General features: G+C 41.7%; 1 protein-coding gene across 2 annotated transcripts in view; it reads left to right on the plus strand.

The window, feature by feature from the left end:
• The window catches only part of BCO1 (beta-carotene oxygenase 1), a 45,335-nt gene that overhangs the window by 10,803 nt on the left and 7,504 nt on the right, over nt 1-27,028 (plus strand). The window contains exons 2-10 of one of the 2 annotated variants that reach the window (XM_073308033.1): nt 10,674-10,802; nt 15,177-15,306; nt 16,224-16,371; nt 17,432-17,579; nt 18,754-18,974; nt 19,924-20,181; nt 21,922-22,027; nt 23,102-23,196; nt 25,319-25,430. In XM_073308033.1, the coding sequence (XP_073164134.1) occupies nt 10,674-10,802; nt 15,177-15,306; nt 16,224-16,371; nt 17,432-17,579; nt 18,754-18,974; nt 19,924-20,181; nt 21,922-22,027; nt 23,102-23,196; nt 25,319-25,430 (1,347 nt within the window). Of the gene's footprint in view, nt 1-10,673; nt 10,803-12,909; nt 13,116-15,176; nt 15,307-16,223; nt 16,372-17,431; nt 17,580-18,753; nt 18,975-19,923; nt 20,182-21,921; nt 22,028-23,101; nt 23,197-25,318; nt 25,431-27,028 lie in introns of those variants that run through there. The other variant, XM_073308034.1, reaches the window with a different exon arrangement.

Below are 27,028 nucleotides of genomic sequence, written 5' to 3' on the forward strand. Positions count from 1 at the left end.
TCTTGAGTGGCACAGCAGCAGCCTGTTTGCCGCTGGGGAACACAAGATGCATCCAGAGGGAGAGTCCAGTCCTGAAGAGTCCCACCACCTCAAACTTTCCCCCTTATTTATACATTAGTAATAGAATGACATGTCCCTTAAAGCAACTTGTTAAGAAAGCAGTTTCAATGGTCAAGTGAGAGGTTCCTTCTGATTATCGATTAACCAGGTGTGGGTTTTTCCAGAGTTTGAAGCCTGGAGGCCCCAATAGACATTCCTGGGACACATTCTGCTCTTCTAAAATGCTTGTATCAGCAACTTCAACACAATTCTTACCAGGAAGGACGGCGGGGGGCATACTGTCCTCTCTGTGGCACCCAGAAAACTCCCTCCCCTCCTGCCTTGGTTAAACTGAGACTGCTGAATGGCCAATTTACAGCTTGCTGACTTGGCTGCTTTTAGCAATAAGCCATAGTGGTTTCAGGCACTTTACTGGTTTGCCAAAGTCTCCCCGTACAATCTGAGTCAGTTGACCCAGGCTCTGAGACGGGTTGACATGGGTTTATTTTGCAGTGTAGCTGTATCCAGATCCTGAAAGGTATTTAGGTGCCTATATACACCTTGAGGTGCCGGAATACCTTTAAAATATGGCCCTGGGTTATGTGTACAAGGTCATGCAAGAAGTTTGTGGCAGAGTTAGAAATTGAACCAGGTATTCTAAAGCTTTATACAATACCTTAGCCACAAAACCATCCTTGCCCCATTATATATGCCACTGAAAGAGTTTTGTCTTTGTTGTTTGACTCTCCAGATATCTTTAGAGTATTTTTAATCTGATGTGAGAACATGTTTTAATTAGGACTCTCTCTTAACTTGAATCTAGATGTTCTTTGAATTGCAAAGATGATTGCCGTTTCTTATGTGAAATATCCAAGGGCAGAGCATAGCTTTACCAAGGCCAAATCCTCTGCCGATCGACAAAGCCCCAAATGCTGCAGAAATACTACCTTTTTTTTTTTTTTTTTTTTTGGATGCATGGTAGGAAAGGCAGGTTAGCCTGATCCTTAGGGGTATGAGGGTTGTCTGGGACATGGCCAGTGGGCCAAGTTCATTGCACAGATTCCTGTTCCAATGCCCCATTTAGGGTTGGGAGGGGCCCACAAAGGGCCACAGTCACCTAGACTGTCTTTGGAGACTGCATAACCTGAAGTGTTCTGTTGTGCAAATAAGAGCGTTAGATAAAATTCCTATTCCCAGATATTTATACTGGGCTACTTCAACTAAATATACTACTGAGCAAAAATGTTGTATTGTATCTAACTTGAATAGGCTGGATCTCTTACCATATGTCATTTCTTGAGTACTACTACTCCCTCTGAACACTCTCTTGTTCACTCTCTTGCTTTATCATCTTCCCTTTCCCCATTTATCTTCTACAGTGCTCTTCACCTTTTAGGTAATTCTATGCATCTAGGGCCAAATCTTGCTCACCTTACTCCAAAAAGTAAATCTGTTCTCTCCACTGGGACTACTTGTGTGAATAAGGCCAATGAAGTTTGTCCCGTGAAGTTTGTATAGTCTGTAAATATTTTAATTATGTTGTTAAGCCTTTCCGTTCTTGAGTGATTTCACAGCTGTCTCCACTTCTTCACGCAGTATTGGAAAGTCATCCTCCTCTGTCGAATCTGGGCTGCCTAAGACACTAGGATCTCCATTTGTCTGGTGGTTGTATAGATCAGAGCAGTAGTTTGTCCACCTATTGATGTCCCTTTCTTCTGTAAGACTGTTCCCTTCTTTGTCTTGATGATTTATGGAATTCGGAGGAGAAATAGTAATAGATATACTCACCAAGATCTGCAACAAGATTTGGCAGACCAGTGAGTGGCCCTCCGTGTGGACACAGTCACTAATCATCTCTCTGTCAAAGAAAGGCCACCTGCAATTGTCAAAATTACCAGACCATAAGCTTAATTAGCCATCCCAGCAAAGTGATGTTGAAAGTCATATTGAACAGATTGAAATCACAAGCGGAGAGCATCATCACTGAAGAACTGGCTGGCTTTCATGCTGGAAGAAGTATCACAGAACAGATTTTCAACCTTCGTGTTCTATGTGAGAAGTACTTACAACACCAGCAGGACATCAACCACGTCTTTGTTGACTTCAAGAAGGCGTTTGACAGAGTATAGCACGAAGCTCTCTGGGAACCATGAAGTACAATGTTGGTGGCAGCTTATTCTTACCGTTAGACAACTGTGTGCCAAGGCCAGCAGTGCCATTCTCGTCAATGGCACAATAGGAGAGTGGTTTCGCACCACGTTGGAGTCCGGCAAGGCTGCCTTCTTTCGCCCACACTGTTCAACATCTACTTGGAGTGGATAATGACTGATACCCTAGAAGATCACATATGCACAGTCAGCTCTTGGGGGAGAACAATCTCAAATCTTCGGTTCGCTGATGACATTGATGGCCTGGCAGGCAGTGAAGATAAACTTGCCAACCTTGTGAAACGATTGGATGAAACCTCCTCAAAATACGGCATGGAAATTAGTGCAGAGAAAACCAAGCTGATGACAGACAAACGTGATGGGATCAGCTCACATATCACTCGGTGGACGAGCTGGAGACAGTGAAACAGTTCAAGTATTTGGGGACAGTCCTCACTGATGAAGGATCCAAAGCAGAAATTCTGGCAAGAATTGCGCCAGCAGCAGCAGTGGCAAAGCTAAGGCCAATTTGGAGGAGTAAGACCATCTTCCTGGAATCCAAACTGAAACTGCTGCACGCACTGGTCATCTCCATTTTTCTGCATGTGTGAGACACATGGACCCTGTCGAAGTTTGACTCAGACTTACAATTTATCAGACCACTCTGTTTTATTAGCAAAGCTGCTCTGCTAATACATTTAGAAGTGAGCCCCCCGAGTGGGGCTTGTGTCTCTTAATTTATACAGTTTTTGGAGAACAAGTTACAGACAAAAGAAGAAAAAAGATTTTAGTCACCACCCTTCGAGATCCCTGAGACCAGTCACGTATCTTCAATTACCTGCCACCCTTAACAATCTCCTTTAACAGCTTCCAGTTAACTTAACTAATTGCCCTTCACACCTTCCATTCTGATGCCTGCTTCTTAGACCTGCTGGCTCTATCTTAATTGCTTCTCCATTCAAAAGCTAACTGTCCCTACATGTGCTCCCTCAGATACTTGTTTTGGCATGCCCTCTCATATACAATGTATCCAGCATGTCCCCTTATACAACGCTATACTTATACAGTGTTATACTTCCACAATCCTTATGGCAGAACTTGAACAGAAAATACGAGTAGTAGAGATGAGATACTTCCGTAAGATCCTGGGAATCTCCTACTTCTACCACCTCCCTAATGAAGAGGTCCGCAACATCATCACCCAATGCAGTAGGTCATACGAAGACCTCCTGATGACTGTAAAGAAGCGCAAGCTGAAGTGGCATGGCCATGTAACAAGATACTCTGGCCTATGCAAGATCATCCTCCAAGGGATAGTACAGGAGAAGCGAAGAAGAGATTGACAGAAGAAGAGATGGAATGACAACATAAAAGAGTGGACAGGAATGGACTTCAGAGACTCAAGCACTGACACACAATTGTCAGGGAAGGAGACAATTAGTTAATTGCTCATAGGGTGCCCCAACAACCAAATGCGGTTATGGGAATGATGATGAAATATTTTAATTAGGATTCTAGCTGTTTTCGCTAAGAGAATGAAAATAGATACAAGATCAGTGTTAGAAATAGTCTTTTTCACTGTGTGCAGAGTAACTCTTCTACTGTATACAGTATTGTGTACATACAGTAACAATGTCTTCCAGCTGAGCCCCACTTAATGAAGGCTGAAAGCAATCCCACCATGTGTTGTTAGAGACCTACTTAATCTGTGTCTGCCTAGTCCCGTGCCTTGGGGAAACTCTGCACGAACGCATTTTATGGAGCAGGGAAGGTGTTTAGATTATAGGGTTGTTCCCCCCCCCCCCTTCCAGGTACGAATCCTTTTTGGGGGAATTGAGGTGGAAAGGGAGAGAGAGAGTTAGTGAATTTTTGTGGTTTTCCCCCTGCAATTCTGTTATACATGTAACAAGAAATAAAGCTTTTGCAATCTGAAAAACCCTTGGAATATATTAAACGTACATTATTTATCTACTCTCAGCCCTTTAGTGGCAATACTAAAGAGAGCCACTTTCTTCATATGGCTAACTCTTACAGACTAAAGGAAAGTACATGAGAAGACTAGAATAATAACATATACCCCCTCATATTTCAGCGATGATTTCTTATCTGGCTCTTGTGTTTGCACATGTGTCATAAATATAAAGGGAAGGGTAAACCCCTTTGAAATCCCTCCTGGCCAGGGGAAAGCTCCTCTCACCTGTAAAGGGTTAAGAAGCTAAAGGTAACCTCGCTGGCACCTGACCAAAATGACCAATGAGGAGACAAGATACTTTCAAAAGCTGGGAGGAGGGAGAGAAACAAAGGGTCTGTGTGTCTGTCTATATGCTGGTTTTCTGCCAGGGATAGACCAGGAATGGAGTCTTAGAACTTTTAGTAAGTAATCCAGCTAGGTATGTGTTAGATTATGATTTCTTTAAATGGCTGAGAAAAGAATTGTGCTGAATAGAATAACTATTTCTGTCTGTGTATCTTTTTTGTAACTTAAGGTTTTGCCTAGAGGGGTTCTCTATGTTTTTGAATCTAATTACCCTGTAAGATATCTACCATCCTGATTTTACAGGGGGGATTTCTTTATTTCTATTTACTTCTATTTTTATTAAAAGTCGTCTTGTAGAAAACTGAATGCTTTTTCATTGTTCTCAGATCCAAGGGTTTGGGTCTGTGGTCACCTATGCAAATTGGTGAGGCTTTTTATCCAACATTTCCCAGGAAAGGGGGGGTGCAAGTGTTGGGAGGATTGTTCATTGTTCTTAAAATCCAAGGGTCTGGGTCTGTAGTCACCTAGGCAAATTGGTGAGGCTTTTTACCAAACCTTGTCCAGGAAGTGGGGTGCAAGGTTTTGGGAAGTATTTTGGGGGGAAAGACGCGTCCAAACAGCTCTTCCCCAGTAACCAGTATTAGTTTGGTGGTGGTAGCGGCCAATCCAAGGACGACAGGTGGAATATTTTGTACCTTGGGGAAGTTTTGACCTAAGCTGGTAAAGATAAGCTTAGGAGGTTTTTCATGCAGGTCCCCACATCTGTACCCTAGAGTTCAGAGTGGGGGAGGAACCTTGACAACATGTAACAAGAATTTTTATGCTGTCAGAGTCTAGACTCTTCTGTAGCTCTTGTTAGAACAGTCAAATGTGCATCTGTTATCTTCATCCATTTATTCTCCCTCTGCACAGAATTGCAAACCTAATACCATAGGAAGGTGTGTATGTTTGTACTGTGCCTAGCACAATGGGATCCTGGTCCATGACTGGACTGATTATAATATAAATAGTAGTAATGTGTATCCAGTATTAGTTAAATAAATGTTCTTGGAATGTATTAAAGACGGGCCTGTTAAAATTGCCTTTTATTAAGGTTGCCTGACTCTTTCCATTATACTAGCTTGTTTTCAGTTGCTTAGAACTTTGCCAAACTTTACCCATTTGGACTGAAATTTTCCATGCCGGGTGTCTGCCTCAGGCTGAATGTGTTTTGAAAAATGTCAGCCAGAATTGTTCAGCCAGTTTTGAGAACAAGGCTGGTGGGACAAGATGTTCTGTGTATTTTCAAAAATTTTGGTGATTTTTTTTTAAAAACTGTATTAGGCCTGTCCTGCTCCCTGTCTCCATGCTTTGGAGAAAGGACTTGAACTTTGACAGGGGTTTGGCCTTTGTGTCAGGGATGTGCCTTTTGCTATCCCTGTGAAAATCTATGCAAATTTGGCCAAGTTATAAGTCTTTGAAAACATCTGAGTCCACACATGCTCGGTAGAGACTTGAATTTTAGTATTCAGATTCCTTGAAGATTCCATCTAGTCTGAGCAGGTTCCAGTTTGGGCTGAGCAGGATTGTCCCTGAGGTTGCAGCTCTGGGCTGCTGAGAGCTGTGCCAGGTCCAGATCTCCCTGGAATTGAAAGTAGGGTGTTTGATAGCCCAGGAGAGTCAATGCCTCCTGCTGGGCTGAGGCAGCATGGAAGAGAAAATTGCATGATTCAAACATAGTGAGTACAAGAGCCAGACCTGGGAGAGGAGAATAGACTGGGACAAAGGGCATGGAGGCTGGCTGGTGGTGGGAGTCAAGGTGGGGCAGGGAAAGATTGGGACTAGCTGAGCAAGGAGATTGGCACTGAGGCAGAGATTGGAAGGAGACCATGGGGGACTTGAACGGGTGGGGGAAGGAGAGAGGGACTGGAATCGGGGAAGGGGCTGAGAGTAAATAAGTGGGGGGGAGACGGGGACTGTCTGGAACGGAGATGGGAACTGAGAATGAGTGGGTCAGGAGGAAAGAGGTCAGAGGGGTGGGGAAACAGATTGGAAAAGGACCTGGGGCAAAGGAGAACTGGGACAGGCTAGACAAAGAGATTAGGACAAGGAGCTTGGGGAGGTCTCACTGACATTGGACAAAGATCCCAGGAGGATGAGTAGGAGCAAGTGGGGATGGAGATTAATTGAGGAGCGAGGACTGGGATGGGGACTGGGAATGTCTGGTTAAAGAGACTGGAACTGGGAGTTGGGATGGGGGGAAGGCTGGGGGACAGGGATTCCAGAGGGGTGAGACTAAGACTTGCTGGGTAAAGAGCCTGGAGTTGAAACAAGAAGCCTGATTAGTGCTGACTGGAAGTGGAGAATGGGACAGGGTGATGATACAGATGTGCAGAAGAGAGAGGACTGGAGACAGGACAGGCTGGCAGGGGTATGGCAGAAGGAGTCACATTTGGGGAGAACAGGCAGAGGTCTGTGCCTATTAAATAACACTCCTCCAGAGTCTGGAATGGAACTCATGATTCCTGAGTCTTACCATTCCTCTGCTTTTAGCAAATATCTGTGAAACACATTGTGAAAGTGTTTGTCTCATCCTCCTCTAGTGCTGGTCCACAGAGGATACCAACCTACTTGTACTATCAGTTACTTTTGAAGTGGCCGAGGTCTGAGTGGTGGCTCTAAAGGTTCCATCCCTCATGATGACCGTTGCATCCCTCATGATGTCACATAGTAGAATAGCTGTATTTTTGGTTTGTTTACAACCTTAATTTGGACCCCTTGTGAATATGCATTATGATGCAGTTTTTAATTTGTAAGGAAGATAAATATTTATTTGGAAACAGAGCCAAATAGCCCTCAAATACTCTACGAAATTACTTTTTTCCTCCCCGAACAACCTAAAGGGCAACACACACACCCCTTCTTCAAATTAATAAACAAGCAAACTTAGTCAATTAACTTCTCACTGTGGGTAATTATTTAAACTTTTACTAAACTAAGTAAGACCACACAATACAAATTTTCACATCAAGGTCACAGTTGGAATGAAGCACCTTAACAATGATATGGAATGGAATCACCAATTGATTATAGTAGCAAATGAACACTGCCAGTAATCAAATCATAAAATTAAGACAACAGGTCAATTATTTCAAATACTAAATGCTGGAAGCTTAAGAAGGTGGTGTTTCCTTCTCTGTCCTTGATGTGCCTCCTCAACCCGGTGGGAAACTTCATGAGACCTTGGCAGTTGGGCTGGCCCCAGCTGAATAGGAGAGGGGAACATATGTCCATCCCCTTTAGAGTCTCTAAGCACTCAGGGGCTCGTTTAGGATGAAGGGAGCTGGCTGGTCCCTCACCTCCCCTTTCATTAATTTAAACCCTGGCTCAGGCCATGTGGATCTGCTTTTTGAACTGATCTGCAACTCTCCATTCCCCTCTTAGTGCAGAGCGGTGCATACAGACACAAACCAGGTAACAAAATGGTTTAAGGGAGGACTCACTTAGCATGTTGGTTGGGAAATGATTCATGGCATATACTGTTACTTACGCTTTTGCTTACATGTGCACAGTTTGTACACATGCACACCATACACCCTTTAAAAGGGTTAAAGAAAAATCAGAAATATTGCATGGAGACACCTGCCAATAACAAAATAGGGTGGGGGGGAGAAGAAAGTTTCTTAATAAAAGAAAAAGATTTGCTCTTCAGCTTTCGTGGCCTTCAGAGCATCAGCACAGAGCTGCAGGTCAGGGGAACAGATGATATCTCTGGTTGGTATCTCATGCTGACCGGTGGGCTTTCTCTGTGCTAGTCAAGCTGGCGTAACCAGTGGTGGTCTTAGTCTCCTCCTCGTTAGAGCTAGCCTACAGAAAGCAAAGGCATCAGCCCTTCCTGACATTGTGGTGGAGTAGGAGGAACATGCCATTCTCCACATCTACCTTGATCCTTATGGTGGTGATTTTTAGCTTGTCCGAACTTATAGCACCTCCCTGGAGCCAATCAGGGGACCACAAATCTAATAACCCAGAAACATGGTCCTCTCCCAGTCACGGATGGACAAGCTTGGCTCTTGGTCAGTTTGGAAAGTTCCTCCTTTAACTGGAAGTTCTCTTCTAATAACCGGTGTTAGACTAGACCACAAGCATAGGCTACTCCAAAAATGTGATAAGCAGGAGATTGCTTCATGGAAGTATCTCAGCCCCCTCTGCTCCTCTGGTGGGGGTAACAGTTGGGAGTGCACATGGCCCTGAATTTACTAGGGCCTTGACACATTCTTATATGTGACTTATGACCTAGTGGTGACTGCCATTGCTTTTCACCCACTCATATTCCCACTTAGCCTTTCTTAAAATACTCCTAGAGGTCCCTTTTCAACTGCCCTTTGCCCTTTTTACCAGCAAAAAATTAGGGAACAAGTTGTTCATGGCTTAATTAGGTGAAGGGTCACCTTCCTATTTGCATCAAGGCTGAGAGACAGAGTGGCCTTAGAGCCTGTTAATAACACATCCTACTTAAACTACAAAGAATTAAAGTTTATACCTACTAAAGAAAAATAAATGCTGAGCACTCACAGCTGCAATTGAAGTCAGTGGGAGCTGTGCTTTTAACAAAGTGCTATATAATACTAAGTATGCTGAAAAATCAGGTCATAGGTATCTTAAATTGGACACCCAAAATTGGTGGATCATTTTGACCTTACTCTCTGTGCCTCAGTTTCCCATTAGTAAAATAGGGATAATAATAGCTCCTCATCTCAAAGGAGTGTTGTGAAAATACATTAATTGATGTTTATGAAGCAGTCAGATACTAGAGCAATACATTTCACAAAAAAGCCTATGAGGCAATGAATAATTAGAGCTGACTAGAGGATGACCATTCAGTTTCAAGACAGCCTTCAAGGTTTCACAATTTGTTTTCATTCTGCATTGGAACAAAACCAGAACTTTTCAACCATTTTCACAAACCAAAACTGTGTTCAAACAGCCATTTTTTGGATAGAAAAGATCAGGAATGCTTCTCGGTGGAAGTGACCAGAAAGACCATCCTGGACCTCAAAAATCTTCCTATCAAAAACTTAGTCAAAATCAGTACATCCCTGCAAAATGTTTCAGCTTTGATGGACCCAGATATTTTGACAAACATTTCATTGAAAGAAGAACAGGAGTATTTGTGGCACCTTAGAAACGAACAAATTTATTAGAACATAAGCTTTCATGGGCTCTAATAAATTTGTTCGTCTCTAAGGTGCCACAAGTACTCCTGTTCTTTGTGAGGATACAGACTAACATGGCTGCTACTCCGAAACATTTCATTGAAAGTGTTTTGATCAGCTCTATTAATAATTCTGTCTTTGGAGCAGGGTTTGAACAGAGTGTAGTGGGATCTCCCATTGAACAATGAGGAAGACACAAAATATTGAAGAGCTTTTCATTAAATGAGTGCCATCCATTTTGTGCACTGACTGAGGCTGAGGTCTTGTGGGGAAAAAATAGAATGTGATAAAGTAATTTAAGACAATAGCATATGCATATGACAAAGGAAAAACAGGCAAGCTTAATTCTGGCATTTCCTAACTTGTGAATGCTTGACTTGGCAACCTTAATGCTTTTTTAGCAAAGATTTCTTTTGTGAATAACATGTAGTAACTTAGCTGATTTCTTGTTCCTCATGTGTCATAAATCACCAAATCCCTATATCTTGTATTCAACCCTGGACAGCACTTATGTAGCATCAATACAATATTTATAATCTTTATTTACACTCTGAGAATTGACATTTAGTGTTCTAAAGTGCTGCCATCACAACGCTTCATTACACTGTGTAATTTCATTAGTGGGATTGTTACTGGAATTCAACCAGCCTTCAGTTTACAATGGCATCTTGGCCACTGAAGCATTTGATCTGTAAATAACTCCTATAATTTATATCTGGTAACGCCTGGCTTTTGCTGGGAATAGCAAATGGGATTAGATGGATAATTTTAAAATGAAAGTTCAGGAAGAAAATGCTCCTCCCTCATCAATCTCTTATAATTAATAAATTATGTTCAGGTAATTTCATGTTTTCAGGTTTGCGTATAATGAGGGCCACATGGTTAGGCAAACCTAAATGGCACGAGCAAATACGTAATTGTAAAATCCTGACTTGCATCACCCATGGACTTGCTTACCTTTGGAAATTAGTCCTTTAGTGCACAAGGTCACCTTTGACTTGGAGTGGAAGTGAACTGTGTCCTTTCTCTTTACAGGTGAGCTACCAAGCTGGCTGCAGGGGATTCTTCTTCGCAATGGTCCAGGCATGCACACAGTGGGGGAAACCCACTATAATCATTGGTTTGATGGCTTGGCTCTGATGCACAGTTTTACATTTAAAAATGGTAGGTTGCAGCCTTATAGCGCGAGCACCCAAACCAAGTCTTGGTCTCTAAACAGGAGTGTGAGGTTTTATAAATGTGGGTGGAGTCTGCTTACAATACTCGTGTATTGAATTGTTTCAGATGCTTAGCTAAAGGTCCTGTCGGACATACGGCTGGTTAGGAGTCCTGCAAAACATCAGACTAACAAGGGCTTGTGTAGCTAGTGAGGATCAAATGAAGGGAAGGACAGTCAATGCAGTCTTACAGACACAGCTGCCAAAGAGAGAACAGGTGCTGGTCTTGCCCTTCTCAGTGTGACTTTCCTTCTCTGAGGTGGAAATGCTGTGCTCACCTCAGAAGGGGAATGTGCAAAGGTGGCTTAAAGTCAGCCTTGCATGTTCCCCTGATCCTGGGGCTTCTGTGCTGGATCAGTCTTTCTAAAGGCTGCTCTAATTTGCACCAGCTACCATTGGCCCCAAAAAGCCATTTGAGAACTCAGTACCAATGTGGACACAAGAACAAATGGATATAAACTGGCCACTAGGAAATTTAGATTAGAAATTAGACGAAGGTTTCTAACCATCAGAGGAGTGAAGTTTTGGAATAGCCTTCCGAGGGAAGTAGTGGGGGCAAAAGATCTATCTTGCTTTAAGATTAAACTCGATAAGTTTATGGAGGAGATGGTATGATGGGATAACATGGTTTTGGTAATTAAATATTCATGGTAAATAGGCCCAATGGCCTGTGATGGGTTTTTAGATGGGGTAAGATCCAAGTTACCCGGGAAAGAATTTTCTGTAGTATCTGGCTGATGAATCTTGCCCATATGCTCAGGGTTTAGCTGATCGCCATATTTGGGGTCGGGAAGGAATTTTCCTCCAGGGCAGATTGGAAGGCCCTGGAGGTTTTTCGCCTTCCTCTGTAGCATGGGGCACGGGTCACTTGCTGGAGGATTCTCTGCTCCTTGAGGTCTTCAAACTACAATTTGAGGACTTCAATAGCACAGATATAGGTGTGAGGTCTTTTTTAGGAGTGGTGGGTGAAATTCTGTGGCCTGCATTGTGCAGGAGGTCAGACTAGATGATCATAATGGTCCCTTCTGACCTAAATATCTATGTATCTATGTAACCTTAGGATTGCTGGGCAGCAGGAATGCCCAGCCATGCCCTTTTCTTCCAGCTACAGCCCTTCTCTGGCTGCAGGGAAAGGGGTGCCTAGGAGCTGTTGTAGTGGCTCAGTGGCACAAGATGATCCCCCCCTTACACTGGGGTGACCCTCCCTGGGACAGCTAAACTGGCTTTAGGTCAGATTTATGCTGGTGTGGCATGAGACAAACCTGCCCTAATGCAGAGAAAAAGCTGGCTCATAGTAACTCATTGAAATATTTTAAAAATGTAAGTCAATTATGTTTTCCTCAAGGATGTTAGTACCCATTAAAGGGCCAGGTCTTTTGACCCTTCCTGAGGTTGACTTCAATGGGAGCTGGGGCGTCTGAGGCTCTCTCAGGCTTGTGCTGTGGGTACTAAGCGTAGAGCTGTGCAATACAGAATATTTACACCGGGGTAAAATCCTGGCTCCACTGAAGCCAATGGCGAATCTCCCACTGATTTCAGTGGGATCAAGATTTCACTCTAGGCCAGGATTTCTGGTTGACTGGTCTAGATACCATGGTTTTGAGTAGACATTAAAGTAAAGAGAAAAGGAGTACTTGTGGCACCTTAGAGACTAACCAATTTATTTGAGCATAAGCTTTCGTGAGCTACAGCTCACTTCATCGGATGCATAAAGTAGAAAATACAGTGAGGAGATTTATATACACACAGACCATGAAAAAATACACATAAGATGAGCTATTACCAGCAGGACTGTGGCGTGGGGGGGGAGATAAAACCTTTTGAAGTGATAATCAAGGTGGGCCATTTCCAGCACATTTCCAGGAGTTAACAAGAACGTCTGAGGAACAGTGGGGGGGAGGGGGGAAGAGGAATAAACAAGGGGAAATAGTTTTACTTAGTATAATGACTCAACCACGCCCAATCTCTATTCAAGCCTATGTTAATTGTATCCAATTTGCAAATTAATTCCAATTCAGCAATCTCTCGTTGGAGTCTGTTTTTGGAGTTTTTTTGTTGAAGGATAGTCACTTTGAGATCAGAAATCGAGTGACCAGAGTGATTGAAGTGTTCTCCAACTGGTTTATGAACATTATAATTCTTGACATCTGATTTGTGTCCATTTATTCTTTTACGTAGAGACTGTCCAGTTTGACCAATGTACATGGCAGAGGGGCATTGCTGGCACATGATGGCATATATCACATTGGTGGATGTGCAGGTGAACGAGCCTCTGATAGTGTGGCTGATGTGATTAGGCCCTATGATGGTGTCCCCTGAATAGATATGTGGACACAGTTGGCAACTAACAGACTAACACGGCTGCTACTCTGAAACCTGTCATTAAAGTAAAGGATTAAGAAACGCAGCTCACAATAGGAGTTGTATTTCCATTTACAATTTCCATTCTGCAGCTGTTTGGAAGCACGTAGCAGCTTTTGCCTCCACCACAGCTGAAGGTAACCATGGCGCATCCAGGAGGTATAGAGACTTTGCTACTATGCTTCCTTCCAGAGCCCCAGTACCTGCATGATTCCAAACTGAATCAGCTAATAGTACCATCATGTACAGAGGTTTCCTGGACATGGGCAAACAGCCTATTTACATTATGGGTTAAACACCCTTCTTAGGATTTGAACCTAGTTAAGACAGCAGCCAAGAGTGAAACTAGGCCACTGTGCCACTTAGCTTGCAAATCAGGTCTCATGTATATTTAATGTGCTTATATAAACAATACTTAAATGAATGTCCAAATCCTACTTACTACCCTCAGGCAAGGTGCTGGAAATGATCAGAAGCAATATTTCCTCTGTCCATATTCTTTTTAATCTGAACCTGACCGTAAAATATGGAAATAGAATATTATTTCATCTGCTTTAGAATATAATGGGGGCTGTTTTTCATTGTGCTTATTTGCTGCACAATATACTAGCTTTGTAGGAGAATTGGGTTCCCTGCCCCCATTTTTTTTATTTTCCATTGCTGTGTTGGGATGAGAGATTCCAGAAACACATTTCCTGTCTGCCTGCCCAGTTCAGTGCCTGTTAAGAATGCAGCCATAAACAGAAATGGCCAGACATTGAAACTGCCAGTTTATTGCACCATCTAAAGCAAAGGGAGCTGTGTTTGTTCAGACACACAAGCCCATATGCTTGAAGTGGCTTACTCTGTACAGGCATTCCTTCAGGCCTAGAAGAGTGCTGGTTTTTTTACAAATACTGGAGACTGAAATTTGCCAAGAAAATCAATTTCCACCACCCCTCCCCCATTGTCTGGGGATACATACTGTTTTCCTGATGGAGGAACCATGGGCTGGTGATTAAAGCACAGAAATAAGAGTTCTGGGATCTGGGTTCTGTGTGTGACTCTCCCACAGACTTATGTGATGACTGGCAAGTCACTTCACCTCTCTGTGATAGTTCCTAGTGTATAAAATGAGAATAATAATCCTTCCCTACTTCACAAGGGTCTGTGAGGCGTAATTCATTGTTTACAGGTGTTCAAATATGTTAGTGATGAGTATCATAAACATGCCCATGAACAGCTGCCTGCAAGTATTCCAGCTCTAGAGAGGAGGTTTTTAGGAATGTAACAAAGGGTTATTCTGGACTAGGGGTGGATTAGATGACCTAATAGGACTCTTCCTGCTCTGTAATCATCATCAGAGAAATTACAGATTCTTCTTGGGGACTGTTTTAGTGACAGCATCATTGAGAGTTTAAAGAAACTGCCTTTAAAGCTTAAGTGGTCAAATTTAGTAAAGTGGGATTTTTAAAAAGGAAAAAGCCATGTTGTCTTTCATAAATTTAGAACTCCCTCAATGTTTGTTTTAACAATTCCTTAGGAACTTGAAACTTACAATTTATTCTTCCCGCTCCATCATGTAGATAGTTAATGTAGAGTTGCTTTCGCGTGCTGGCATTTTTAGTTTAAAACCACCTTCTCAACATCCGATACACAAAATATTGCCTAAACATTTTGTGAACCAAGGAAAATGGGTAAGTCAAAATTTGGGCGATCAATGTTGACAGCCCATAAGTATAAACAATGGGAATAAAGTACAGACAGCCCCATTTTCCCCTGAAATTTTTTCAGAGACCCAGAACACCACCTGAAAAATTAGGGGTTGAAAGCAATCCATAGTCTGCTTAACTGGAGGCCAACCAGATGAGGTTCTGCTGTAATTTCTTTATCTGACAGGTGTTCTATATTAATTTTCTAAGGAAAATAAATATCTTCTGAGGATGCATGTAATACAAAGATTTTGTTTGCCCTTTGTCAGGCGAAGTTTACTACAGAAGTAAATACCTCCGCAGTGACGCATACAATTGTAATATAGAAGCAAACAGAATTGTGGTGTCAGAGTTTGGAACTATGGCTTATCCAGATCCATGCAAAAACCTATTTGCCAAGTAAGCAATGTTTTTCTAACGAGGTTCTGCTATCTATTTCTCCAACACAACTGCTTTTCAATTTCCCCTCTGCATATACAAAATAAGCCCCAATGTTTGTATGTAAGTTTAGAATTGACACACCATTGGCAATGCCAGGGATCTAATTCCCAGTCTTTCTATACATTTTAAAAAATTTAATACTTGCTTATAGAAATCAAAGGATTTATTGGCACATTGCAAGTAACAACTACAAATTTAAGTCCTGCCTCTGTGTGCTGGAGTTATTACTTGCAGTACTCCAATAAATCTTTTGATTTCTTTAAGCAAGAATTACAGAAAACAATCAAGCAGTTTATGCCCAAAGTCTTTATTTTAACGCTGTGGTGATATGATAGGGAATATTATTGGGAATAAAAAGGTATTGTCAGAGGAAGTATTCATCCACCACTTTCTTACCAAAGCCTATTGAAAAAGTTATCAATATCTATGACCTACTGGACCAGACTTTCAAAATGTGATCTCTAACTGCATGCACGCACACACACGATAGTGTCTACTCCCATTCAAGTCAATGGTTGTTTTGCCATTGATTCCAAGAGGAGCAGGATGGGCCAGATATTAGATGAACTGTTTGTGCATGTAAAAGCAGCAGTTGTGTGTGTCCACACTTCCAGATTGGGTTAAGACTGTTGCTGTAGGACTAGCCAGCAGAGAGAGTACAAATTCAATAATAAACCCACTTCCAATGATTGTGCCGCATAGAGGTCACATCCTGCTCTCCAATAGCAGGCACAACTTCCAGTTCTATGTGTGGCTCACGGGGAGGATAACACTAAACAAGTAACAAACAGAGCCATGATCACGTCTGTCCCATTTGAGAGCGAAAGCAACTTCTCAAAGATTAATGTATTTATATAACATTTTCATCCCCACAGAGCATTCTGCTACTTGTCCCACACCATTCCTGAGTTCACAGACAACTGCCTGATCAATATTATGAAAACTGGTGAGGATTATTATGCTACAAGCGAGACTAATTTCATTAGGAAAATTAATCCTCACACCCTGGAGACATTAGAGAAGGTAAAGCATCCATGTTGGATACCATGTTTTATCTGCTAATGAATACAGTGTCATGCTGACCTTTACAGCCTGGGGTGTCAGGTTAAAGGCGGCCAAATTTGACATAAGTAAATGTGAAAAGATGTTTTTTTAGCCAGTGCTTCCTGTGTCAGAATAGGCCATTTGGGAGCCATGGAGATTGGGGTGGTTGTTGTTGCCAACTTACAATGTCAGTTATTTTAACTTACAATATTTTATTCTTCATTTCTTTCAAACTACAAAATTCCCGGTGTCTTAGGGTAAGTATTGGCTTTTGCAGTTTTAACTTGTGCATAATCCTACTTGGCTGTAGGCATAATGTCAGGTCTTGTGTTTATGGCATCTGATTATTTTTGGTTGATTAATGATCCTACTAGCTATCCCCCCTATTATGCAACAATTTATATGATGTGTAATTAATTCTCTAGGCCAGTTATATCACAACTTTCTCAGTCATTAGACCATCTGAATTTCCTTATGCAAGACATTTCTTTAATTTTCTAAAAAAGTGAGTCTAGATACATTAAGACATGTTTTTAGTTAACCTTTTCTACTATGTATAACCTCCCAGGCCCTATCCCCAGCTATAATACGGTTTATCGACTTTAAATAACTTAGAAATCTTTTTGCTCATGAAAGCTGCTGGTTTAACAGCCTTGCTGTGTGAAGCCCATTCAGTAAGGGATTGGCAATGGCAATTACCTTTGGTTACACAAACCTTCTTCCCATGTGCCTCACCCTGGAGGTGACCTTTAGGATTAAATGCTCAGCATCCATGACCCATTCAAGCCCAGAATAAGGAAATCCTTTTAGCACATGCTTAAGTCCCACTGAGTTCAATGTTTTTAACTTCAAGACTTAAAAGTTAAGCAAGTTGTTTCCTGAATTGGAAGGCTTTCCTGAAACAGGGCCTGAGTCTTTGGTCTCATGCTGGGGTTGCCAGTGGAAAGGCCACTAGTGCCAAAGGTAGAGAGAGTTTTTGTGATATAGGTTAAGTAATTTCATGTACTCTTTATACATCCTTATGCTGTCACTTGGTTAGGTTGACTACAATAAATATGTAGCGGTGAACCTGGCGACTTCTCATCCCCATTATGACAGCGCTGGAAATGTTCTCAATATGGGCACCTCTATAGTTGACAAGGGGAAGACAAAATATGTTATATTTAAGATTCCTTCCTCAGTGCCAGGTAAGAGATGGCTTCTGCTAGTGTCCGAGTTCCTTGTTGTTTTCTTTTGAGGGTGGAAGGCTGTGCCACAAACGGTCTAGAAACCAACTGAATCACTGTTTGTTTTTTAACATCACTTCTTTGTACAAAGACATTTGACATTTCACTGTTAAGGTGACAGGTGGTAAGTAACTGCATGTAAATTACACTGAAAAAAGACTGATGGGACTCCTGAACTAGCTGCTCGGCCTAGTTGGGTATTTGGTGTTTGAACAGGTTCATCTTTATCACTGTATCCTGTTCATATTTCAGTACCAAAGAATGTCGTTGTTTCAGAAGGATTGGTCCCTACTCCTAGCTTGCCATTCTCTGCATTGTGAGATATGTTAGCGGATGATGCACAGAAAAAAAAAATGTATCCAGTATGTAGTATTTGAATTTGTAAAATGTGTCTCTTTATAAATATACTTTCAGGGAAAAGGACAGTGGGTGAAAATGCCTATAAAAGTGGGGACAGACAGTGTTTGGTTAGAGTGAGGCACAATACATGAAACTGTTTCCTCACCAGCTTTGCCAATGCTAGCCCTCACCAAAGCAAAGGCTGTTCATTGGTTTCTTTGCACTCGTGTCGCAGCTCATACAGTTGCTCCCCTTTTCTTCTTTACGATGATCTACTATCTGTGTATTTCTGTTAAATGTAGCAGTGGAGCAGGGCCTGGCTGCTAATGGCCAACACACCAGGACTGAACTTGAGCCTTCCAGAGTGAAAAGAATGAACGGCTACAATTTAAGAGCCAGGCACTATAGGTAGGGTTGTAATAGACTCCAATAATCTGTGGCACAGAGTGACCAGAAGCACAAGCTCACCAGGAGGTTACACTAGCATGGGGCATACAGTCACTTCTGTACAGCTATCAGTACGTACAGTACTTATCTTCTGTCCCCCTCCATGCTGGAACTTCAGGGGCAGTGGCCTGTGAGTAACTCCCCAGTGGCTGGGAGTAACTGCAAAGGCTCAGGTCCTCTGCATGGATGGCCCTGGTCTTATCTGTGTGAGTTGTTGGCTAGGGGGCCAATTCCCCTGATAATCCTGGAGAAGGGAAGGAACTCTGCCCCTATGAGGAGAATGCAAAGGATTCTGGGTGGCAAATACTATGTACATAATTATAGTTTCATCTTTCTAATTTATGTTCAGAGAAAGAAAAGAAGTTGTCCTGTCTCAAACACCTGGAAGTGTTGTGCTCTATCCCTTCCCAGTCTCTCCTTCACCCAAGCTACTATCACAGCTTTGGAGTTACAGAAAATTATATCATCTTCATGGAGCAGCCATTCAAACTGGACATTCTCAAGTTGGCAACTGCCTACTTCAGAGGTGTCAACTGGGCATCCTGCCTTTCCTTCCATAAGGAAGATAAGGTACCTTTCCTACTACGTACCAAGCAGTGGGGGAAGCCAAGAAAATAATCACAACCACTCTCACTCTATACTATATTTTCCCTGGCTGTAAAAGTTCAGTAACTTCCCATTAGAGGAATGTGTTTTCCCCTCTCTTCCTACATATATTTTCAGTAGCTAGCAGGCTCTTTCCTTAAGACTCCTAAACCACCCCATCTAAAATTCCAGTAAGTAAATCTCTGGTGTCAAGGTACCTGAGAAAAAGGATAGAAATATCCCACACCAGCAGAGAGATTCTGCTCATCTGTCATGCCAAGTAACCACGTACAATCACCTCTAGTTTAAACAACATATTATATAATAGTATACACATTTAGGTCAATAAGTGTAGAGACTTTAGGTGAGATTCCAATCCCCATTCTGGCTCCTTTATGTGAGGCAAGAGGACCAGATTGGCATAAAGGCACTCTAAAAACCCTGGATTCGGCTGAGGGAGAATTCTCCTAATGCAGAAACAGGAGAAGGCAAATGCAGGCTGTCTTCTGAGGATGCCCCTGGTATGCCAGAGTTGGAATCATGGGTGAGAGGGCATGTTGGGCCTCTGAATGTAGCACTGTGTAGATTCCGGTCAGGTGACGCAGGTGACTGTAATTTAGACACCTCCCAGGGGTCCTAAATTTTTTTATGGGGGCCACTTCAGCTCCCAGAGAAGCCCTGAATTGGGAGGGTGTAAAGCTGGATTGAAAGCCGCCGCCTCACCCCACCTCCAGCCTGCATGCTCTGTGCTGTGCCTCTTACCCAGAATCTCGCCTCTTAATGGCACAACCTGAGTACTCCAAATCCATCATTATAAATAAACCAAATGTACCATCATTGAGTTAGAAACACTGGTTTGCAATGAAATAACTTTTTTTTAAAAAAATTAAGTATTCGCTGCTTATTAAACATTAGTGTGTTTGCCATCTTTCAGACTTGGATTCACCTCATAGACAAACAGACCAAAAAGGATATATCCACCAAGATTTATACAGATGCCATGGTCCTTTTTCACCATGTGAATGCTTATGAGGAGGATGGCCATGTTGTTATTGATGTCATTTCCTATTCAGACAATAGCCTGTATCAAATGTTCTATTTAAAAAACTTGAATGAAGGCTTTGAGGAAAACACCAAACTCACTTCCATACCAGCCTGCAAGCGATTTGTGGTACCTCTGCGGTTTGGCAAGGTAATGTTCAATCTATTGTATTTGAGCAGTAATTTTGAATAACTCACTAAATGAAAAAGCGTATGAAGCATTGGTTTGCCAGGCCACATCCAAATTCCTGATTTTTTTTTAAATGATAGCCACAAAATTTGGGGAGGTATGTAATTGTTTGTGTGCACAGGGCAATTTACATTTGCACAAGCAATGGGCAGTTACCTGGTGCCAGCTTCTGATTCCTTTGTTCATGGAGACTAGTCAAGTTGAATAGGACCTGTCTCTTCAAAGACAATGAAACTGTTTGTGGGGCAAGGTGCTACCCCACATGAACAGATGTATCAATATGGCTCTTGATTGGCAGGTGCAAGCATGGGTTTTTGCACATACAATCTGATGCACGTTAGTGGAAGCCTGTGAAAAATTATTCCCGCCCCCCCCCCCACAGAACCCCCGCAACCTACCCACCAAACTCCCCTCTGAAAAAAAGCTTAGCTGCTTTTCAATAATAATTTTATGAAGATGATGGGATTTTTATTTCAATGAGAGCTTTACTAAAGTGGGGAAAAGGATCAAACCTTTCTGTAGCTTTGAAACAGCTTATCTGTTTAACATCATTGTTTTGTAGGAAAAACTCATATTCTGCTCAGCAACTTGCCAGGCAAGTTTCAGCCTGATTCAGTTTGGAATGGCTGATACTGTCTGCCTTGTTACGCCCTGGAAACTGGGTCTTGTTAATGCCATGAAAACAGTTCTGCAGCAATGCAGGAGGATACATCTGATGCATGGAGAAGAGGTCCATAAATGGCTAATAGCCAAGATGGTCAAGGATGAAACCCTGTGCTTTGGGTGTTCCTAACCTCCCACTGCCAGAAGCTGGGACTGCACAACAAGGGATGGATGACTTGAAATTGCCCTGTTCTGTTAATTTCCTCTGAAGCATGTGGCACCAGCCACTGTCAGAAGACAGGATACTGGGCTAGATGGACTATTGGTCTGACCCAGTATGGCTGTTCTTGCATTCTTATGATGGATCCGCTCAAATTGTCCTGCTTTCCTACCTTGCAATCTAAGAATTCAGCAACATTGTACAGAAAGACACTATACTGAAAAATCTCATTGAACTACTAATATGAACACTCTGTGGCATTTTCATTAAAGTAAATATCAGCGTTAAGCTTTTTAAAAAACACCAAATGGCCTCAATATACATGGTGTCTATTTAACATTGTCTGAGGATAATACATGGGCTAGATATATACACACACACACACACACACACACACATGCGCACGCTTAAAATGAGAAGCCATTACAATTATTTTTTTATACACTGGGATTTTCAAAGGAGTTGAAGGGATATGAGAGCCCAAGCCCTAATGACTTAGGTGCCTCACTCCCTTAAATGCCTGTGAAAATCCCAGCCTTAAGCCCTAATTTCCAAATAACATGATGAATTTACACTGCTGCTGTGATAAAGCAAAAATACCATCTGGGCTGACACCTTTATCAAGATTGACCTATAGCCGATTTATTAGAATTTAGAATCCCCTGCAAATTAAGGGCTTTTAAATGGAAATGCTCATAGTTTAATAATGCAAGATAAATGCATCTGAGAAGGCAGCCTTTTGAAGTTGGATCATCTGGCTTATGCCAAATGGAACCTAATAGCAATTTACATACAGTAAAATCAACCTTGATGAAGGTCCTAAATTAGAAATATGTCCTTTGAAATGTCTTGTTGTTTTTAGCATCTCTCTCTTGCAGGATGCAGAAGTAGGTACTAATTTAGTCAAACTTCCATCAACTACTGCAACTGCTCTGAAAGAAAAAGATGGAAACATCTATTGTCAGCCTGAAATGTTATGTGAGGGTGAGATGTGTTCATTAAAAATCTTCCATTGTATTTTCTCAAATGTAGGTACATTATAATAACAGACTAGTGTGATATCGAGGGTGTTCGAAGTGGGGGTGTTGGAGATGCGGCAGCACCCCATGGCTTGAAGTGGTTTCCATCAAATACAGGGATTACAGTTTGGTTCAATGGCTTTCAGCACCCCCACTATAAAAAATTGTCCCAGCACCCTGCTTGTATCTCTTAAATACTTCTATATAATCTAGCCCTGATCTAGCAGTCAGGTCCTGGAGGTGAACAGTGGGGTTCTGCATGGCCACATGGGTTCACCTCGGTGACCTAACTACTAGATCCAGGCTAAATGAAGAATTAATGCAAGTCTAATAGGAATAGCTGTTCAAGGAACAGTAGATTATGAATGCTCAAAATATCATGACATTAAGGTTACAGGTCAGATCTGAGATCATAGGATCTAAATATGCAAGATTATCTATATGCATACATTTATCTATTTTTACTTTGGGGAAGAGATCTCCAATTACACCTCACAGGTAAACACTATATTACTATGTATTTATGGAAAAATGAAAGGTAACTGAATAGTAAGGCTATAAATACATTGGGGGATTATGAGGCTGAGGCTAAACCATGAGAGTGAAATGTTAGTGGTTTATGAATTTGTATCACCTATATACTTGTTCAGCTTTCAGTTTTTTAAAAATATATCCATATATCTGTACATAAAGTCTAAGCAAAACTTAACTTAGACCGTGCCAAGGCATATAAATTGCAGAGGTTAAGTGAAGATCTTGACGATATTTACTACTTTTTTTTTTAACATGTCTTACAGAGGGGGATAGCTCAGTGGTTTGAGCATTGGCCTGCTAAACCCAGGGTTGTGAATTCAATCCTTGAGGGGGGGGGCCATTTAGGGATCTGGGGCAAAAATTGGGGTTTGGCCCTGCTTTGAGCAGGGGGCTGGATTAGATGACCTCCTGAGGTCCCTTCCAACCCTGATATTCTATGATTCTGGGTACAGTTGTGCTATTTTTCTTCCTTGTTATCAGTATGTATGTTTCACTTTACCTGTAGGAATAGAGCTGCCTCGCATCAACTATGATTATAATGGCAAAAAATACAGATATTTCTATGCAACAGAAGTTCGGTGGAGTCCAGTTCCCACAAAGGTATAATATAACACTGATTGCATATTGCATGACTGTATTCATATAACCCAAATCAAATTAAACTGTGTTCAAATACTGAAGGCAGTTTATTTCACTAGCTAACCTACATGGTCCAAATTATGCCCTGACCTACATCCATACAACCATAGTGAAGCTGCCTGGTTGTGAGGTCAGAATTGGAACACTACTAACCTGTGGTTCTGCTCTGTACTGTGAATGTTCCAAACATAAAAAATCCACATTTCTTAAACAAGTAAGTCGCAACAATATGTTTACGTATCAAATTTACAAACTCCGGCACTTAAAAGCAAAAGGATGAAAAGTTAAGGACATAAGTCCTACATTGCCCACATGACAAAAATAAAACCAATTGGGCCAGATTCTCAGCTGCTGTAAATCCGCGTAGCTTCATTATGGAGCTATGTCCACTTAACACCAGCTGAGAATACGGATGGTTATTACCACAAACAGAGATGCCTATTTCATCACAACGCACCCTTCACTCTGACCCTCTGATGTTTTCAGGAAGCTTTAACTTATGTTGCAGCACCAGCCCTAGACTGGAAGAGCCCCAGCCCCACACTCCTCCATGATACCAATTTTTAAAGAGAGACTTCTTAGGACACAAGTACACTGTAAGCTAGAAAATCCTGTTAACTGAGGGTAGGAGAAAGTTCTGTAGACAAGCTGGCTCTTGATGCTTGTTGCTCATTCAGCACAATCTATCCTAAAACCTACACTGAGAATATAAGGCCAAGCAGATAGAGCTCACTATTTGTTCCTGTTTTTAATTATCCCAGCTGCTTACAAAATAAAGTTGGATATGTAATATTATATAGTCGATGATGCAATAAAATGTTTGTCAGCGTATCTGGTACTAACTCAAACAAATCAGCAATTTTGTGATTTCTAACAAAGATAATCATCCTTTACAGATGACTTAAATACAACCATTGTTGTTGTTAGAATTTGTTTTGGTGAGTTTTTTTTTTTTACATTGCCTAATCCTTTGGGCATCTGTGATATGCAGTAGATGCAATGAAGACATCTGATATTGTTTTGTATATTTTCTCTTATAATTTATTTAAATACCTTTAAGTTCTAAGTCAGGGATCTCTTCAGATTTGGGGTTGAGAAGGGGAACTGTGACTTACCTTTAGCAATGCAGATGCAAACAGAAGATAACGGAGCTGAATGTGAAATAGTAACTCTGTCATACTGGGCGTTGGGTGAGATGTGGAGATATTTACAGTACATGGGTGAAATCCTGGCCCCATTGGTTTACTAGCTACTTAACCATCACAATGAACTGACTTTGTTTTTTGCAGTGTGGTTGTAGTTGTGTTGATTACACAACATTAGAGAGGCAAGGTGAGTGAGGTAATATCTTTCATTGGACCAACCTCTGGTGGTGAAAGAGACAAGCTTTCAAGCTGACAATGCGTTCTTCTGCTTTATGTAAGCACAAAAGCTTGTCTTTCACCAACAGACACTGGTCCAATAAAAGATATTACCTCACTCACCTTGTCTCTTTGATTTTGTTTTAATATTTGTTTGGTTTAACTACTTAAGGTTTTTTACCTCGGTGAAGACTGAGGTCACACCAAAAAGAAAATGATTGAACCACAGGACTAAGGATCAGGAGGTTCTGAATTCTGTTCCTTGCTTTGCTATAAACTTCCTGTGCGACCTTGCGCAGGTCACTTAAACTTTGTGTCTCTAGCTCATGTTCTGTAAAATGGGGATAATTGACTCACCTGACACAGAGATGTCATCTGGCTTAAATAACTAACTAATATTTGTGAAATGCTTTGAGATCCTTGGTTGACAGGTATAGTTGTAATGTAGTAAAACAGTATCAATTTCTGCTCTAAAGTGAAATTGTCTCCTATTAAATACAAAGATTCTGTGGCTATACAGCCACTAAACCTGACTGAGGAGCCTAAAGTTTTCCAAATATTTCATCTGTGGCATGCTGGAGTAATTATATCTCATTGCTTCCTGACTTGCAGTACTGATCCCATCTTTTTACCCAGCCACTCTGTTGTACGGTACACAGAACGATTGTAAAATTAAGAGCTAGAATGGAGATTGAAGAATTATTTTTGTCTTAATAATTTAGATAACAAAATGTGATGTTCTGACAAAGAAAAAGCTCAGCTGGGAAGAGGAGCACTGCTGGCCAGCCGAGCCTGTCTTTGTTCCCAGTCCTGATTTAAAAGAAGAAGATGATGGTAAGAAGACTGCTCTTCTGATAAATTGGGGATAAACATATATATATATAAGTATGTAGAGCCCTTAGCTGTCAAGATGACTTGCAATGAAGAATCAGAAATTTTAACTGTTTTATTGTCAATGACCTTTAATATGAAATCTCTTCCACTGAGCAACGGTGCCACAGGGTAAGTAAAATTAGCCCCAGTCATTGTGCTCCTGCAAACAAAGATGTCTGCTACTTCTTCTCCCTCGCTCTGTAGCCCATGGAGATGGAGGTCCTTAACTTCTTTCACCATCTGCCCTAACCTCTTTCTCTCAATGGCATATTTTCCCCATTAATGGTAATTTTTTCTGTTAATGGTAATTCACATTAGGCGCTCTTAGATTTTTCTCAGTATTATTCTTCCATCTTCTCCTTGGTGAGCCATGAGGTCAAAGACCGTAAGGTTATCCTTCCAAGATATGCTTCGCTCAGAACCTTCCTCACCTAGTGTCCCATTACCAGCCATTGGCGATATTTGCTGCTAGCAGTTGCAGATCGGCATTATGCCATTGGGGGCAGTCCTGTCATACCAGCCTCTCCATAAACTCGTCAAGCTCAGTCTTGAAGCCAGTTAGGTTTTTTGCCCACCACTGCTCCCCGGGGAGGCTGCTCCAGAACTTCACTCCTCTGGTTAGAAATCTTCACCTAATTTCAAGCCTAAACTTGTTGATGGCCAGTTACATCCATTTGTTCTAGGATCCACATTGGTGCTTAACTTAAATAACTCCTCTCCCTTCCTGGTATTTATCCCTCTGATGTATTTATAGAGAGCAGTCCTATCTCCCCTCAACCTTATTTTGGTTAGGCTAAACAAGCCCAGCTCCTTGAGGCTCCTCTCATAAGGTGGGTTTTCCATTCTGAGGATCATGCTAGTACCAGCTGTACCATCCTAATAATTTTGTCAGGGATTTTTTCCTTGAGGCCCAGAGGCCATCTTGTGATTATACGATCATGTGCTTTCCTATAAAGTCTATAAAAACTATGTATGTATTGTGACAAACTCAGGACAAATTACTGCAAAGGGGGGGGTGGGTGGTAGAAAGCAGTCCCAGAAGATTAAAAGGTCGTCCTCCCTATCAACTGGGGAGGAGTGACTACAGGTCAATCAGGTTCAGCTGAAAAGGGGTTACCAGAGAATAATTAGGATCAGCTGAGAGGGAGTTGCCTGAGGTCAGTTAGGATCAGCTGATTCCAACTAAGGGCTGTGTGAGACCTTTTTAAACCCTCCCCTTTGGGGAGAGAGAAAAAAGCTACCAGTAGGGGAGGAGCAATCCTCTCTAGGAAGGGAGGCTGCATTCCCTCCCATAAGGGAGAAAAACAAGCACAAAACACTGGCTGAGAGAAGGATGGACTGCCCCTGTGCAGTCAACAGGGACTGTTTTACCCCAACCAAGAAGGTGCCTTGTCACAATATTTTGATCATATTCCCATTTTTTCCTCAAGTAGTGTATGAATTGAAAATACTTGATCCACAATGAACCTGTTTTTCCAGAATCCACACTGATCATCTCCTACTATTTCCTCTCTTGAAGCAGGTTTCAGAGTAACAGCCGTGTTAGTCTGTATTCGCAA

The sequence above is a fragment of the Lepidochelys kempii genome, chromosome 12 (genome assembly GCF_965140265.1).
Source record: "Lepidochelys kempii isolate rLepKem1 chromosome 12, rLepKem1.hap2, whole genome shotgun sequence".
Classification (NCBI taxonomy): domain Eukaryota; kingdom Metazoa; phylum Chordata; order Testudines; family Cheloniidae; genus Lepidochelys; species Lepidochelys kempii.